Source organism: Sebastes umbrosus, chromosome 2 (assembly GCF_015220745.1).
Source record: "Sebastes umbrosus isolate fSebUmb1 chromosome 2, fSebUmb1.pri, whole genome shotgun sequence".
In the NCBI taxonomy this organism is placed as follows: domain Eukaryota; kingdom Metazoa; phylum Chordata; class Actinopteri; order Perciformes; family Sebastidae; genus Sebastes; species Sebastes umbrosus.
In genome coordinates this window covers 18,082,379-18,101,218 of record NC_051270.1, presented here as the reverse complement: position 1 = coordinate 18,101,218, position 18,840 = coordinate 18,082,379, and the positions used below count along the sequence as shown (strand labels likewise).

The window sequence follows — 18,840 nt, the reverse complement described above, 5'->3', positions numbered from 1 at the left end:
TATCTGTCTATCTGTCTATCTATCTATCCATCCATCCATCCATCCATCTATCTATCTATCTATCTATCTATCTATCTGTCTATCTATCTGTATATCTATCTATCTGTCTATCTATCTATCTATCTATCTATCTATCTATCTATCTGTCTATCTATCTATCTATCTATCTATTTATCTATTTATCTATCTATCTGTCTATCTATCTATCTATCTATCTATCTATCTATCTATCTATCTATCTATCTATCTATCCATCTATCTAAGCCACAGCTACAGACAGGCTGGTAGAGCTTCACTGTCCTGCTCAAGGGCACTTCAGCAGGTGCTTCTCCGCATGATTATTTACACTTGGGACCTCTGGTCCGAGGGCAGCCTCCCTACCATACTTACTATGCTGTCGTGCCGCTCTAGGTTCCCCTTAAAAATAAGATTTGATTTGGGCCCTGTTAAAATGTCAACACTCTGCACACGTCTAATGAATTACGTGCAGTCAGCCATTTCAACTACAGAATAAGCTGTGGTGACCCCTGCCAAGGGTAGTGCACATGGGTATAGGTTTCATTTCAATCTTGGTGGCAGTAACGCCAGCCTCCTTATTACTATTGCACCCAACAAAACTACAACAAACAGGCTATTTTCCACACAACACACAATGATTTCTAACAGAACAGTCAATATTTCCACTCTGGATTTGATCGGTCTCTCCACTGACCCACTGTAAATGTAGCAATTATTGCAAAAACTAAATTTATCTTTCATAAAGTTGAAGCGTTTACCTAGTACAGCTTTTGACATGACAGAATGCTTTTTTTGTTCATTATTTTCCAACAAAATAGCACATTTACAAATTGACTCACTTGAATGGTGTATAGTAAGTGTGTGTGTGTGTGTGTGTGCAGGAGAAATACAATCAATTCACCACACAGACCCAAACTTCTGAGCATGATAGAAGTTAATTCAAAATGAATAATACAATATTTTGAAGCTACACTGCACATTTTCACAAGTCGGTAACCCAAACTGACATGACAGGTAACGTAATCTAAACAGTGAAGTACCCAGAATTTATACGCCGTGACATCCGTACACCACACACCACTGATGATTATAAACTTGGATGGTCTAATACTGAGGACACTGGACTGACAAGAGAGGCTAAATCATGTTCTTCCTCTTCTCTTTGTGTTTCATTTATTTTGACACTTCCTGTCAACATTGATAGTGTCTTACCAAAGACACTCTATAACAAAGATGACACATTTCAAGCTCCGCAAATGGTTTGAAATGGTATACACTTCCTGTCTCCTAAGTGGGCGTGGTCATGGCATGTTCGCCTCCGCCTCCCCCCACCTTGTTTGGAAGCGTTGTGAACGCCGTATGGATGGATGAAAGCAGATTAAATTTGCATAATGCATTTATATTTTCTTTTGCTAACATTAGATATTTACACAGCTAAAAACCATATTTAGTATTACTGAAATTAGTTAGCTAGGGCGTTGGCGAATGTTAGTTGCCAGATCTCGCGAGAGTGTGTTGCTGAGACAGAGAAAGGTCTTGAACAAAGTCAATTTTCTCCTGATTTGTCTGTCTGAAAAATTACATTTTAGTCAGAATGTTAGGAAGACATACAGTATGGCTCCAATATTTAGAATCAGACATAATCTGTGTTCATCTTCACTTTTCCCATTAGAGTTAATAGATTCAGGGCACGCTGATAGTCTCCTAAAGGGGCGGGGCAGTGGCGAAACCGGGGTGACACAGATACAGGAAACTGACTCTCAGTGCACCGTCTCCTTTCTGAACTGTCTTTGGTCATACTATTGAGCAAACCACAATGTCAGTGATACACAAGGTCTTAACAGGGGGTTCAGAGTGGACAAACTCTATTCTGCGGCAGGCCCAATGGGATTTAGGCTTAAGTGAGGTTTTTTACATAAATATTGTGCTCACTGAAGCTTGAATGTGTTTCTACTACCCTGAGTCAAAAATAAACTGTAGAGAAAAAGTTCAAACTATGTACTGAGGTGACCCCTTCTTACAAGTATAGTACATAGAGGGAACAGCTGTCCTGAAAGCAGAGTGTACCAGAATTCCCTTGCTGAGAATGTGCAGCTATGTTGAGTCATTGGTGAGCTGCCACAATTGCTGTTTGGAGCCTTTTTTTCCAATAGATTACTTTTAGCCTTTCAGCCAAATAAACAAGTATAGAATAACCTGAAACCCTGCCTGAGGACACCATCCACAGCACACCTTTCATGGCTGGGAAAGTTATTTTCAAAAATGTACTCAGTTACAGAAAATAAACTGCCTGTAATCAGCGATTTATCAGATTACTCTAATTATCAAATGTATTTATTTTTATTCTAGACATGATTTCTTAGGGAGCATTTCATTCACAATCTAATCAAAATTTTAGGAGCATTTATCTGCTCATTGCAGCTCAAGAGAGCGTTTTAAATCATCTTTACAGTGCACTGCATCTTGCAATTACAGTGAATTTTACGATGGATACACACTGTGCAGCTGGGCGATGAGGGACAAACATAGCAGCAGGATGCATACCAAGCCACTGCTTGTGGGTTCTCATCCAAACAATTCATTTAGGTCAGCAGTGTAGAGCCTCTACAACACAGTTAACCTGCACACAGAGGTAACTGCTGCAGCTGAATGTGAATAGAGGTTCAGGTCCAATGCTACAGCCCCATACAGTCCACTAAGCCAGAGTATAGTAGTTTAGCTGAGGGTCAACCCATTAGCTGAGACTGTTATTTCTTTATTAATAAAGTGTTTCAGAGGTGTTGTCTATTGCCAGGCTTTCTGCTCTCCAGTAGCATCCATTCATTGCTTTTCTTAACATGTATATTGTTTTTCAGGGTCTCAGGGACCAGGGTCTGTCCCGCTATGCACTGACCAGAGGGCAGACTGTGACCTCGACAGATGGCCAAGCAATCACAGAACTGACATAGATATATAATCACCCATTAACAGTCTACCTGACGTGAATGTCTTTGGACTGTGTGAGGAAAAAGAAAGAAAGGAAGATCGACTGAGTTCCTTGAGATCTGGCCACAAGAAACTAATTTCTGATATGGTATGTGCAACAAGGCCATTACATCTGTACTATAATAAAATGGCTTCGATACACAGTAGAGGTTGCAGCATTTGTGGTAATTACTGCATCTTGGGTTTATATGTCAATGTTTTTTAGCTTGGTTATTGTGTATTTGTGTTGTTATATGCTCTGACAAGAGAGTTTCCATGTGGGACAAATAAAGTACCAGTCATTTTAAAAATAGACTGGCGAGGATACGAGCCTGTTGGCTGTACCCTGAAAGTACCCAGATGTGCCATGTTTATGTGTTGCAGTCCTGCCCCGAGGTGACCTCTGTTTTAAGTGGTAAGAAAGCAAACGACTGCTGTCGGGTAAAATAACTCCCTTGTCGAGGTGTTACAGCACCTTTGAGTGCTGTTGACCTGTTGGCTGGACAGTTTAGGAAAATAAACTGCATACTATGTTTGAGCAACAGCTGTGTGACGGCTCTGTGGAAACTGCATTATGAACTGTTGATACAGCAGAAAACTACCTGACAACAGCAGACTGGGAAATTTCTTTTGACAATTCTGGATTTTAGCAGATGCTTTATTCCATGATGCTTTACATTACAGCTCTAAAATAAACTGTAATTAGTGAAGCCAGTGCACAAAACTAAAAAAGCGTGACCTTGGGGCATTCATGCATCACCATGGACAGCCTCCGTTGGTAGAGAGGTGTAAGGTTCAGGAATGAGAGCCAAAGAATGAGAGCTAATACAGTGAATTATGGTCAGCCAGACTGCCAAATTACAGTCAAAAGCCCGCATAGCAAAAAGCCTTGAATTGAGATAATGTGCTAATTAGGCAGCTACTGGTGAATGTATTTCCATTACCACGGACACTGATGGTTATTTACTCTGCACTTTACTGACGCATTTTGCTCAGTCTATGTGATCAACGTTCTCACTGAGCTATGGTCTGTGTGTGGTATAATCTGTAGTGATGCAGAAACTACAGTATCTGTAAAGGACAGAGGGTGTTGTATCATGTCCTTTACTTTTATGGACCATCGGTTCTGTCTGTAATATTAACATTACATACCATGATTATAATACACTGAATATTGGGTATTAAGTCTTCATCCTGTAACAGCTTGAGCATTTACGCAGTCATGTTGCAAAACAATGCACTGTTGTAGAATGAGACTGGATTTAACATATTCTGGCTAGGACCATTATTGGTCTTTATTGGCCTCAATTTCTGCATCAAGTCAATTTTAACAGAATCTGATAGAATGTCACAGAATGTGTCCTGCCAACACTAAACTGATAATGATGATCCATGCATGAAAATGACCCAACATCCAATACCAAAATAACACACACGAGCACACACACACTAATATGTATTCATTACGAAAAAGACAGCAATGATTAGAGGCCTAATGGGCGTGTGTGACGATGCGTTTAAGGGTGTATGTGTGTGAGCAGTCAGGCATGGGTCAGACTTGAACGAAATAATTATCTGTTTCATACTGATGAATCAAATGGCTGACACACACACACACACACACACGCACACACACTGCTAAGTCCTTTTTTCTGCTGCGCACCCAAGTTTTTCCTCACTACTACCTGAAAGTTGACAGGCTGCCCGACAACATATTTTCACAACCTCTGGCAGTTAGCAATTAAGTTGGCAGACAGAAAACACACAGTCAATATTCATAAAATCACACACAACCAGGTGCCTGGTCCCAAATTTACACAAATAATAACACAGGCTAACACACAAACAGAAGCAGCATTTTTCTGACAGGCCGTCACACCATTACAAACTATTTTGATTGTGCTGCTTTTATTCAGAACTTGAATAAATGACAACACACACACACACACACACACACACACACACACACACACACACACACACACACAGACAGCCAGCATTACTTATTGGCTATTGAAACTTGGGTAAACCTTCACAAAGAAGGAACAAATAGGCACGCGCACTTTGATAAAAACATTCGTCTCTGTCTCAATTTTGTATAACATGTTATTGATAAAAGAAGTCATCTGGAATAATAGTCAGTCAGAGGCTGAGCGAGGGAGAGAGGCAATAAAGAAGAAGAAGAGGAGAGGAGACAAAGAGTCTGAAATGAAATCCGAGAAAAAAGAAGGTCTACAGATAGACTGTTATTCATCTTAATTCATGCCTATTTACTCTGTTTAAATATCGTGTTTTCTCCCTGAATCTCTCTGCGCTTTCTCTCTAACCGACCACAAAAAGCACATATAAACATCCTTTTATTTCTGGGGGACTTGCACTTAAGATTGTAAGTGGTATGTTTAATCATCTGTCTCATTCCCTGTTTACACATCATGATTAAAGATCAATGTTCAAGCAGGAATACACATGCATTTTACTTAAGGAAGATGTACTTGTAAAGGAGGTTAACAAAAACAAAGGGCCTTTAAACAAGGTGTCCACACAGAGAGATGATTGCTGATAAAAAACTAAGAACTAGGTGGTCATGCGAAGGAGATTTCAGCTCAACAACTGAGGTCATTTAGATGCAAACACTAATAAAGTAATTTAAATATTCAGGAATATATCCTTAGACAGTAGGGATATTCCCAGACAGTAGATGGAGCTTATTTGACAATACATCTCAGATTAACTTTATTGTTATTGTTTATTTTTATCTTTTAAGGCACCTGGATTTAATACGCAATGAGGATCAATCTGTCGGCAACTGCCTGATTGACATCATAACATCTTATCATATACAGTAATATTGATGTTCAGGATTTGACTGTCCAAAGTGGTAAACATAGCCAAAAAGCCTAATTCTGATCTGTGCTTCACATTTTAAAGAACGTCTATAGGATCAGAGAAAAGCTCATTTTTACAACCTAGTGGTGAAAGCTAATGCAATCATATATTTAGCTATGACATTGACCTTGTCAATTTATAGTTGGAAATGTGTGGATATTAATATTACAATGAAACCAATCTCAAGAAACCAAATAAATTATCAATAACAGCATGTTTAGCTGAAACCTTTTGCTTTATTTATTTATTTATTCAAAACAAATTAGCAAGGTTTAAATATGTTTTATTTTACTACACTGTGCTAAGCCTTTACAACATTATAGTTTTCTACATTTTATTCTTAATTTTCTACAACAATAAATAATATTGTGCCTGTATTGTCATTGGACAAAACTGACTGGGGGTACTGTGCTTATGCTCAGTGTGAGCAGCCAGGCAGGAAGGCAGATTAAAACGTGAAGTGTGAGTTAACACAATGGGGGAAACTAGAAAAGCAACTGTTGTTCTGCACAACAATTGTTCAGCACATGAGTATATATTGTAAACAGTGCACTGATGTCTTAGTATAGTAGATGGATGGGCCTTCATTTTATTCATCGTCATTACTTTAGAATCTATTCTAGTCTAGTCTATAACTGTCTTTATCCTCTTGTTTGTCTCTGTCCTTGTCTCTCCCTCTGTGTATGTAGATAGTGACATTCTGCAAATGCCAGCAGCTGTAGTAGCTGATAATCTGTCATTATAGCACATTCTTAAAGTGCTCTCAAACCTCAAGCAAGCGCGCACACACGCACGCACACAGTGGCAGTACACCCAACAGATAAAAGACATTCCATCTGTCATAAGCTAAGGCTATGAGAATCTATTATACTCTATTGGATTGGATTCTATTTTAAACCCCGAGCAACACACACACACACACACACACACGAGATACAAGGATGATTTTTCATCACCTGACACCAACACAATCACCAATAAAATGTGGCACATGTGTCATGATGAAACTTTTACAAATGCAGCCTATGGCTGTGGCTGGAAGACACTTCAAATAAGGACAGGTGACAATAGCTGCAAAGTTCTCTCAAAATACAAAGACATCAGAGTCTCATAGGTGAACTAATGAGATAAATCTACACAGACATACAGTAACACTTGGGTGAAGCTTTGTCATACTGTAGCTATGTGTTGCCATTTCTCTAGGGCTGTCCCAAATACCATTTTTTGGGCTTCGAAGCTTCGGTGAGAAATAATTAAAGGTATTCGAAGCTTGGAGGCTCAGTACAGCAGGCTGACATGTTCTTCTGTCAGTCTGTCTCCATCTCCGGTTTCAGTGCCGCTGACGCACTACTGTACGCACACCTCTACACGCAACAAACAGCGATATCCATCTGAGAATAACTAATTATAATGAATGTTGAAAATGAATAATGTTGTGGTGTTATTCCTTATTCCATGGGTTATTTGGAGATTTATATTACACACTTATGTATATAAAAAAACAACAACAACAAAAAACGAAGCATTTAAAATCTGATTTGGAGGTTGATTGCCATGGCAATGGTCTAAGCTTTGAAGCATCATGGTCAGCCCTACATTTCTCTCTATCAAGGTCAGAGCAACACAGAGGTGAGAACAAAAAGCCCATTTCTCTCTCTCTCTCTCTCTCTCTACTCAATTGTATCTCAGCATTTCTCCATCCCACTCCATCAGAGGCTCAGAGGTGAGTAGACTCCATTTCCATCCATCTTTAGAGAAAACCTCAATGCCTCATGTCAAGTACCTGCTTGGACATTCAGTCTTTTTTTCCTTTTCTCTCTTCCTGGCGCTCGCTTTTGCATAGTGAAGTAGCCAGCAGAACATTCAGCACGATTTTTCTCCTCTATACTTTCCCTCTCTCTTTTCCTCTGTAGTTTTCAATGAGCTCATTGCCATCTAGCTCTACTTTTGCTCTTCTCTCTCTCTACTCTCACCATCTTCAAACTTAACATTTTAGACAAATCAAAGTGTAAGAAGGAGAGAAGATGATAGAAGGAGAAAGTAGATGAGAGAGCAGGATAGAAGAGGGAGAGAGGTGAGGAGAAAGAAGTAGAGAATACAGAACAGAGATGTTAGGAAGAAATGAGAGGCGAGCAGAGCGGAAGAGTGGAGAGCAGAGAGTACAGGAGCTGGGGAAAGGGGAGAAGAAGTGAAGACAGGGTATGTGATGACACATGAAGAGAAGATAATACCACAAAAGAAAATGCAGATAGAGAGACTGGAGATGTTGCACTGCAGGTATATGAATTATTCATGTCCATACAACAATGACTCAACAACAAAGTTGCCTTCACAAAATTGGGGAGATGTGGTGACCATGAGCTCAGCAATGGGAACTGAATTCAGCCATAAAGCAGGAAAACAAAAAGGATGCCTAAAACAACAGATCCTTCAACTTTTTCAACACTGGACCACATAAGAGCATATTTGTGTATGTTGTGTCTTAGTTTCTAGTCTGGCTTACAACTTGTAACAGCATGTGTTTTGTCTCTCCCATCACTAGAATTGGGCCTGTGTAAACATTTTCAAACCGGTTTAATATTAAGCCACAACACTGGACCTGTATACTGAATTTTACCAGTAGGTGTCGCACTCAACTAAGCAGTCGCTTGTCACAAAATGAGAATAGCTGGTACACCTTAACAGCCCACCTTAAGTGAGCCTGGGCCAAAGCTGTGGCTAACTTCTTGAGGAGTTGTAGCATTTATTCACCCAGTCTAAACTGTACAGACACTGCACTTCTACGTTCACAGCTATAATGTTACTACTCACTAACGTTACGGGCCGCCGGGTTTGCAATACACTGGCTGACGGAAGCCCGTCTTGTTTCGTCACCCCAAAATACACATGAACTTTCTAGTAAACAAACACAACGTGCTATGTGCGCCCCTTCCCCCCTCTCCTGAAATTTGATCTCTGTCATGTTGCCGATGTTATGTCGAAGTCACTGGCATCAGTTCGAAACTGCCAGACGCCGTCGGCAAAGGTTGCTGATGTCGGCTACTTTTTAATTGGCCATAACGTGTCATAATGACAACTGCCGGTTCAACCGGTTGGCATAAAATCAAACCGGTGTAACCTCATACACTGGACCAGACCGGCAAAAAACGGAAATCGACCCAACTCTACTTGTCACTCTCCATTGCATATTCTAATCTCTATTTACCACAGAAAGACTCTTTATGCATTAATGTCATTTTTCAGCAACCACTGTCATGCAGTTCAACACACTCACACCTTGGATTTCTGGCTAATAAGAAAAAAATCTTCCTATAAATAACATATTCTTAATATCCATCTTGTTGGTAAAGATCTTCAGTAGACATACAGTAGATAATTTGCAGACCGGTGTCCACTCTCTTGCAGTCTCATAATATCATCATCACTTTGTTGACTTCTTAGCCATCTTAAATGACAACCATAAGCTTCTGACAACATTTTTAACCATAAATGATTGATTGAACTGAATTGAATAAATTGATAAAAAAAAGTGGATTGCTACATTAGACAATACAATGCGATGAAAGTAAATTCACGGTATAGAAGGTTTATTTTCTCACGTCGATCGAAATGCCTGGTGAAATAAAGGAGGGGTAAAATAATGAAAATGAGCTCACCTTCTCAGAGTCCATTGCAGTGATGACCCACACACAGTGTGCGTTGTTCTCATATTGAACAGGGTAGTTAGGAGAAGTTATGACCCCTTTGGGCCCCCTTAGATTGCTGCCACAGGTACGAGCTACAGAGGAAGAAAGCACAAGAGAGAGACAGAACGACAGAGTTTTAAAAATGATTTATGGGGTAATCAAAATTACGCTCAGAGATTGCAAATGCCCTCTTGCCTTAAAAAGAGAAACCACACAGAGAAGGTGTGGCAGTGACAGAGGAAATTAATTGGGGCATTTTGTTGGACCTACATACAGTTATCTCATCGTCATATTTTTGTAGGAACTTATCTAAAATGATCAAAGCAACAAGCCAAGTTTATTCGCTCCAAACCAGTTGATGCAAACGCACCTAATTCACATTTCGTTTTTGCGACATTTCAAATGTTTGCTGAACAATTGAATGGAAACACAGCTAATTACTCCAGGATGAGGTCAAGTGTAGTTAGTATAGTAGTTGCCTCAAAAACTGGAGGCTTCTCTCTGGAAGATTGTTCCAATAACACCCAACACATTACTCAATATTTATATCGTGACAACATAGTGATACAACAATATAACTTACTTAATTTTTAGAAATTGCTATGTTCCAGGTAAAGATGAGCAAAAAGCATTCGCCACCAACTGCTGCTAAAACTTTCAGTAGCCTATTTTTGCTCCTGAAGAGCCTGCAGATCCCCGTTATCAACAGCATTTTTCATAATATCCTTCCTAGTGCTCTATTTTATCCATATTGATTTCGTCCTGTGTGATACACAAAATAATATGTCTTGCCTTGAGTACCTCATAAAGTCACCCATGTGTTATTGCCTTAAAGAGAAATTTGGAAAAAAAAGTGTACTGTGTCAAAAGTACCCTCAAAAACCCTTATTTGACATCATCAGTCAGTTTTTAGTCAACAAGCACTGTCACCATTGCAGAGGAGGTTTTATCTGGTCATATATTTGCCCTTTATCCATCATAATGAGTTAGCTGGAGGCGATCGCTGCCATTAGAGGGAGGGAAGGGCAATGACATAGAGGCACAAGCATTCGAGACAAGAAAGGACATAGGGATAATACAGAATAATAGTGGGGGTGGGGAGTTAGAGAGAGATGGGTGGACATAATAAAGTAAAGAAGTTTGCAAATACAGACAGGTTGAGAGACAAAGTGGAGAGACGTGAGGGAGAGAGGTTAGAAAGAGATGAAAAGAGAGTAGAGAGGGTGAAAGATAATAATGTGAGAAAGGAAGAGAAAAGAAATTGAAGGAGGAAGGGCAAGAGGCAGGAAAGAGACAGAGGCACCGAAAATACCAAGAGAGAGAGGGAGAGAGAGGAGGACCTCAGATGACTGATCTGCCTGTTAATTAGAAAAGAGAGCTGAAACACACTGTGATACACACAGGTACACACACACACACATGCACATGGACACACAGAAACACATTCATGGCGATTCATCCCAGAGACCAGCTTCTAATTAACATTAAAGTCTCAGTGGAGAATGAGAGAGGCTCATGGGTTTGAATCCCAGGAGAGTGATCACACCAGATAACACAATACACCAGAGCTACAGTATAGGGAGTTTTAACCCCTACCTGCCTGTTTGTGTGTGTGTAACTGCCTCTTTTCTTTTCTTCCTCACTCTCTCTGTTTCGCAAAAATCTATACAGCATAGTATCACGATATTTTGCGTGGCAATATTGTATCGATACATGGATGTCAAATATCAATCTTTTATTACATAAACTATTAACCTTTTAGCAATCCACTATTCTGTCTTTCAGAGGTTGTTGTACGCTCAGTCTTAAAGCTAGAGTGAAGGTACTGGTATCATATGAAATTAAAGAAACCTAAGGAATTGATTGGTACCATGTCATGTTAGCTGGTCGAGGAGAACGGTAAATAACGCTCCAAAGTTACGCTAAATTTTGGCGAGGAAAAACTAGCATGGCCATTTTCAAAGGTGTCACTTACCCTCTGACATCAAGATATGTGAATGAAAAATCTGAGATGAACAGAATGAGAACTATCTTATTAGATGAAACAGATGTTGACAAATACACATAATTTGACACATAATAACACATAATTTGCAGTTGAAAAATGGTAATAAATCGCAATATATCTTATCGCAATACTCAATGTTTAAAATCGCAATAAGATCATATAGTGGGGCCTCTGGTGATTCCCATCCCGTATTTATTTCTCTCCATAATTACAGATATTTTTTTATGAAAATTATCAAGATATAAATCACTGTCAAACATCTTACCTTGAATGTACAGTTTCACGTTGTGTAATTTTCATACTGAAACCTTTTCTATTTAAATTTACCCCTAAAATGTACCGTCCTTTAGTTTCAAAGTAAGAAAGAGAAGTTGTTCCACAGTTTAAAGATATCATACATATTTTCTGCATCTGCTTTTACCACCTCATTGAAGGAATATGAAATGTAATGCATACTGAGTGAAATACAACACCCACTGTCTGTATTGCTGCACAATTCAAATGGAAATATTCTACTGCCGATGTTTTGTGCATCATTTCAAACACTTTTTTTTTCTAGTTTAGCTCAGGGATTACTGTGTTTTACTAAATAAACCCTGATGACCAATCACTCGATAACTTTGTCTTTTTCCTGTTTGATGCTGGACAGGTAGCGACAGTTTCCTAAGGGAGCCAATGGCAACGATTATACTCAACACAACCACAATATATGTGATTTAGGCACAAACAGCAATCCTCTTATATTAGAAACTGTCGATTAATTTGATTAAAAGAGGGTATATAAGAAACCTCTTGTCATGTTGTTTTCTTAAATTTTGTGCATTTTTTTTATTCCTCAAGTATTCATACTATCGGTTTTATATCAGTTATCAGAGTCAGTAATATTGTAATGAACCACCATATGGACACATTTTTCACTCTTGTGGACGGTAAAGGTCTACTCTATTCTATGTTAATAACAGAAATATTGATTAATACAGGTTTAAGGATCTGTTTTCATTTTCATTCAAAACTAAAAAAAATAAATCCATGTGGAATATCTGTAAATTCTTGCCATATTTACTGTTCTTAGTGTGGAAAAGTTATTCTCCTTTAATTTCTGAAAAAATGTAACGTACCAAAAATCTATCCAACAATCACTGGTTCAAGGTCATCTGACTAGAAAAAAAAGTATAATTATTCCATGATAATATGAGCAGTAAAAATAAAGTTCTACATGAGCTTTGCGAGTTAGCTTATTGTGGAAATAATATCCATAATATCCATCCAATATGTCCTTCCATCTCTCTCACTGTCTCACGGCAGCCTTCAACTCTACTGTCTCTTTCTGACAAGAGTAGCCAGTATCATGAAGTCAGGCAGATTCCTGCAGTCACAGACAGACATATAGACACAAAACAGACACACACACACACACACACACACACAGAGACACACTATAATACAATGTGACAGGGACCCTATAGTGTGTGTCTGAGCAAGCAGGGACTTCCTGTCCGTCAAACACACACAGCTCAAGGCAAATGCTGCTGCAGCTATGGGGTGTGTGTGACATTGTCCTTTGGACACTTGCTGTCAATGTAAGTGTGTGTTGTGTGCACACACACACTTGGGTGTGTATGCTGTCTGTCTGCCTTTTCATTGTGGAGCAATAAACCCAACAGGGTATTGTCAGTAAACATGTGGGCAGTGAGAGCCCCTGCATCATTGCTCTGCCACTCACACAGTTATTTGTTTAGTCACTCAGCCAGTCAGTCAGAAAGTGAATCATGATTTCAACACATCAACAAACAACTAAAATGTAAATCATATTGATATTATTCATTATGTTTCCGTGATAGTAAACTTTTAGAGCCTCTGTCTGCATTAGCAAATGCCAGCAAAATAACACACCCAGATACAGCTTCAAAAACTTCCATCAATACCGGTGATATAGTTTGTCTGATTAAACCTTTTAGCAATCCACTATTCTGTCCTTCAGAGGTTGTTTTACATTTAATGCTTTACAAATGGGGATCTGGATTGTGCAGGCGTACATTTTTTGTCATTTTCAGTTGACACGCAAGCTGTATTAGTGGTTGCTAGGAGTAGTTATTTTTGTAATTTTTGTTATTCAACTTTTTCTGTCACCTTTTTTCTTGCTCTGACACAAGAAAATGACGTTCCCTTTCTTAATTTCGCCCACAAAGCTCTATTGGCGTAGTTGTTTTTCCAACCAGGGTAACAGCCATCAGTGAGAACCACACAAGAACAATTTAAATGCTGAAAACGTCAGAGATTTGGGCAGTGATTCAGAGGTCTGCAGTATTAAAAGAGGCATGCAAAATCTTAGCAGTTATACAGTACAGTGAAAAGAATCAGAGGCATTTAGCATGACTCAAGTCAGATGTATGTACTGTATTATGCTATACTGTATATATGATAAATTGGTTTAGTTTTATAGTTTAGTTTTAGGGCTTTGCCGGGCTCAGCTATGCTCATTCCACCCGAGCAGAGGATTCCTTGGCAGAGGAGCTCGGACAGGAACCTTGTAACTGTTTCAGTGTCCGGGCTAATGACTGAAGGTGAAATGGCTTTTGCCATCTTTGTGGCTTCAGAACAACAGCCTGGGGATCTCAGGCAGCAGTAAGTGCCATATCATAGACTGGCCTTATGTTATCCTTTTATCATCAACAAATCCCCTGAAGAAACAAAAACTAACAATGAATTTATCGTACTAACACGTGTTGTCTGTGTGGCCAAACTCTAGTATAGCTTACACATCCCTGCCATGGAATTGCACACTTATCCAAGAACTATTACAAGCACATTTAAAGGTCATAACGTTGCATTTGGGTGACATATTTTTGCTTTATGGTGAGCATGCAAGTCTTGCTTCAGTGTTAAATTGCCTACAGCAGCGGGGTCTCTGATGACAGCTAGAGCATCATCTTTACCCTCATTTCTTTACCCTTGGACTTCTGGGGCGATAATAGCTAGTCATCAGGGTTGATGGTTTAACTCCTGGCTCTACCTAACAGCCGGTTGAAGTACCCTTAAGCTTAACACTGAATCCCAGATAAGCAGGTCAGTACTTTGCCTGATGGCTCTGCCACCATCAGTGTATGAATATATATATGATACTGTGTGTAAATGTACTACATAAATGCAGTCTATGGATGTCCATGGAAAGAAAAAAATACAGTTAACTTTTTAATATGATTTTGAACACTTAAGTAAATATCATGGCATACTGATATTGAAAGAATGCTGTGATAGTTGCAATGCAATATGAATACCTCCTTAGTTCTCCTTCATATTTACGTATATAATGCGTCAAATATGCATCTGTTATTTGTCTTATTTTATTTATGTGTGATGCAGTTGTGATCAATGATGCTATATAAAAAATGTACTTGGTTACTTAATGCAGCCAAATCAGTACAATACATTTCAAACAAAATAGACTTGGTGCACAGTGATACCAAGCAGCAGATATGCTTTGCAAGACGTGTCCTTATGCTGTCGGTAGACATGAACCCACTGTAAAAAAAATAGCTGGAGCTCTAATGCATGCAAGACACCTATCAAGTCATAACAGGTTTCAGAGGGAATGACAGGTGAAACTTACTTCTGCAGATGGGTCTGTGGTCACTCCAGGCAGCCAGTGTGTCAGTGACTCGTTGACAGGTGATACTTTTAGATCCTTGCAGTACATAGCTGTCATCACAACTGAACTGGACGCTGGCTCCAATTCTAATTAAGGGGACACAACAGTAACAACACTTGTCAAAAACAGTCATGACAGTAACGTTGATTCTAGCGCTCACCGCTTCATAAAGGTGATATTGTGATACTATGTAGAGACCTCTTACAATCACTGGTTATATCTTAAGAGAACTGGGAAGGAAGATAATTATAGAAATAATGCATGAACGATGACTGTGATATTAATGATGCAGTGGCTTTTAGATCCCTGTGGAAGAGAACTGTCCCTGCAGATCATCCAATTAGGACCTATAATTCCTCTCCTTCTTTAAGATTCATTATTTTTCTTCACTCATGCCTTTTTCTTATTGTCTGCTTTCCTGAACTCTCTCCACTCCTCTTGCCGCCTCTCTCATCATTTGTTCTCATCATCCTTGTTTTCTCATTCCCTCCAACACCCTGCTGTCTAACACGTGAGAGGGACATTCAGCCATTTGAGTGGAAGTCTGCATGGTGTCTTGTCTGTAAAGCTTAATGTCTCCTCCCCGCTGGTACACACCGCAGTCTACCACCTGGCCAAACATTCTCTACGTAGGGATCTGGTTGTTCAGTGGCTCCACCCTGTTGTTAAACACTGTAGAGTCGTACTGCCTGGCCAAATCTCTCTGTTAGTGCCTTTGTCACGGAGAGCTGGGTCATTCACTTTACAGCTTCTGCTACTTCGGCGATGCTGATGACACTGAAAATACCTCCCATCCAGCCGCTCACTGTGAAATTTACAATTACAGGAAAGAAAACTTTGTTGTTATTGCTGTTTCCTTGAAAACAACTAAAACCTTTATCGCAGTTGTTGTCTGTGAATCAAAACTGCCGTGACAGCCATCTTGCACATCTGCACTGCCCAACAGTGAAAATGCTTTTGTTTTCTCTGCAGCTATGTTCTCTCTCCATTGCTTCCTGTTTTACTTCATCACACCACAATTCTGTTCCAGCTCCTGCATCTCGGTGCTTAATGATGATTAGATAGAAACCTGTAACACACACCAAACACATCCATGCCGACATGCATGCACACTTACATATAAACGCTCACAGATAAACACACAAGCACGTACACACGCAGAGGTAATGACCTTTCACTAACTCAGACAACTCCACTAATAGTCCTAGAGAGTTTGTGCAGTCAAAGTTGCTAATAGTAAAGAAGCTCTCCAGGAGCTGGAGATTAAAAGATGATTATCGTTTAAAAGTTTTTTGGCCTGAAAATAGTCTCAGAAAAAAGGTGAAGATGGAACGCCCGTCTTGATTGTCTCATAACCAACCACGGGAGAAACATAAGAGCAATTTAGCTGCCACTGATGCTAAGTGGATGAGTCGTAGGGGGAGGTGATCATTTTATAATTGCTCACCCTGATTAAATGAAATTACGTGTCTTCCTTTCTACTGATAAGATGGCAGACACCATGGAGGGAATCATTTAAAAATCTCTGTGACCACAAAGTCCTTGTTTATTAGCCAAGATCCTACTTCCGAAACATTCCTTCCCATTCTGTGTATGACCCCTATGTGAGTAAGGACTCTTATGAAACCCCTCGAGGGTGATTAGTAATGTAAATTGGTAAATACTAGGGCTTTCAAAGTTAACGCGATAATAACGCGTTTGCGCAAATTTGTTTTAACACCGCTAATTTCTTAATGTATTAACGCAATCGATGTTCCAGAAGTTGTAGCGGGCTCAGTTTTAAAGCTAGAGTGAAGATACTGGTATCAAATGAAACTAGAAAACTAAGGAATCCATTGGTACCAACAATGTCATACTAGCTTTTCGGGAAGGAGGCTAAATAACGCTCCAAACTTGTGCTAAATTTTGGCAAGGAAAAACTGTCATGGCCATTTTCAAAGGGGTCCCTTGACCTCTGACCTCAAGGTATGTGAATGAAAATGGATTCTATGGGTACCCACGAGTCTCCCCTTTACAGACATGCCCACTTTATGATAACCACATGCAGTTTTGGGCAAGTCCTAGTCAAGTCAGCACACTGACACACTGACAGCTGTTGTTGCCTGTTGGGCTTGAGTTTTTTTTTATGATGCAGTACCTGTGAGGGTTTCTGAACAATATTTGTGATTGTTTTGTGTTGTTAATCGATTTCCAATAATAAATATATACATACATTTGCATAAAGCAAGCATATTTGTCCACTCTTATGTTGATAAGAGTATTTAATACTTGACAAATCTCCCTTTACAGGTACATTTTGAACAGATAAAAAATGTGTGATTAATTTGCGATTAATCACGATTAATCATGGACAGGCAATTAAATATTGTAATCGATTGACAGTCCTAGTAAATACTGATGGTTAACAGTGTGTCTCTGGACAGAAGAGCTAATGATGATGAACAACGCAAAAGCCTATGATGGCTTGTTTCAGACCTGCAGTTCTGGACCGACAGTTACAGGTGAAAGTGTTCTGAAGTGTTTCCCAAAAAACACACACATACACACAAAGAAAACAGCAGCTATAAAAAAGAAAAAAAAAACTGTTTAAACACTCATAACCTGCAGGTGGCACACTGCAAAATTACAGCAGTTAAACTCTCAGTGCAATTACCTCTTTTTGTCTTTTGTGTATGTGTGTGTGTGTGTGTGTGTGTGTGTGTGTGTGTGTGTGTGTGTGTGTGTGTTTGTGTGTGTGATGAACATGAACATATTTATATCTGCAGGTTGAAACTGTGGCAGCTCGTAATTTTCTTTCCTATAAGTGACACAGGTTTGCGGATGTGGAGCTGGTCTGACGAGATCTAAACCGCTTTCCCCTTTAGGAGGATGTAAAAGACTGCAAATGTGAATATGTGAGTTTTGCAGGTTTGTTACAAGCCAGTTACATAAGCTGGTTCACATCAAAAAGCCAGAGCTGTAACAACAGGTCCCCAACAGACAGAAATTATTCATGACGATACATAAACCACAAAAAACACTTCATTCTCCAGGAAACCGAAGGGGAATTTTGGTGAGGAGGTTTCATGCTCATTGGACCAATTCTGGGACCAGGACAGGGGCAGAGTAGCGCTCACTCTCAGAGTGGGAGTCAAAGGATGCCCATGATTGAAGAAGAGAGAAGAGACAACTAAACACACTGTGGTTTCTGAAGAAATAACTTGCAGTCTTAGCTCGGCCTTGAAGTCACAATGTCTGTAGCCTCAAAATAATCTGGAAAAACAGAAATGGTCCTATTTAAAAAAAAAACAAGAAAAAAACCCACTAAGAGCCAGGCTGTGGCAGTCCTCTACTGCAACCCTTGTCTATCATACATGTTGCACGGACACATATTTTGTAGAGCCACAGTAGGGTGGGAGGGGGACCAACGCTACTCTAGTAAACTTGGTTATACTGTGCAAATAAACGGAGCGTGTGTTTTCGCAATACAACTCTGTTCAGAGTTTTCCTGATCCTTCCGACATGTATTGTGCTGGCAAGAGCCAAGCTGATCTGACTTGTATAAATAAACCAGCACAACATAAACCAAGCACAAAATGCGCATAAACTGAGCATGGATCCCTATCCCCCCATGTCATCCACATGTTTTC

The 18,840-nt window shown here is 39.6% G+C and overlaps 1 protein-coding gene across 3 annotated transcripts in view; it reads right to left on the bottom strand.

Moving 5' to 3' along the window:
- LOC119478662 (CUB and sushi domain-containing protein 1-like) overlaps positions 1–18,840 on the bottom strand; it is a 460,060-nt gene that overhangs the window by 162,799 nt on the left and 278,421 nt on the right. For all 3 annotated transcript variants that reach the window (XM_037753555.1, XM_037753563.1, XM_037753571.1), the window contains 2 exons: positions 15,173–15,297; positions 9,525–9,646 (listed from right to left, as the gene is read on the bottom strand). In XM_037753555.1, coding sequence (XP_037609483.1) covers positions 9,525–9,646; positions 15,173–15,297 — 247 coding nt within the window. The remainder of the gene's footprint in view (positions 1–9,524; positions 9,647–15,172; positions 15,298–18,840) is intronic.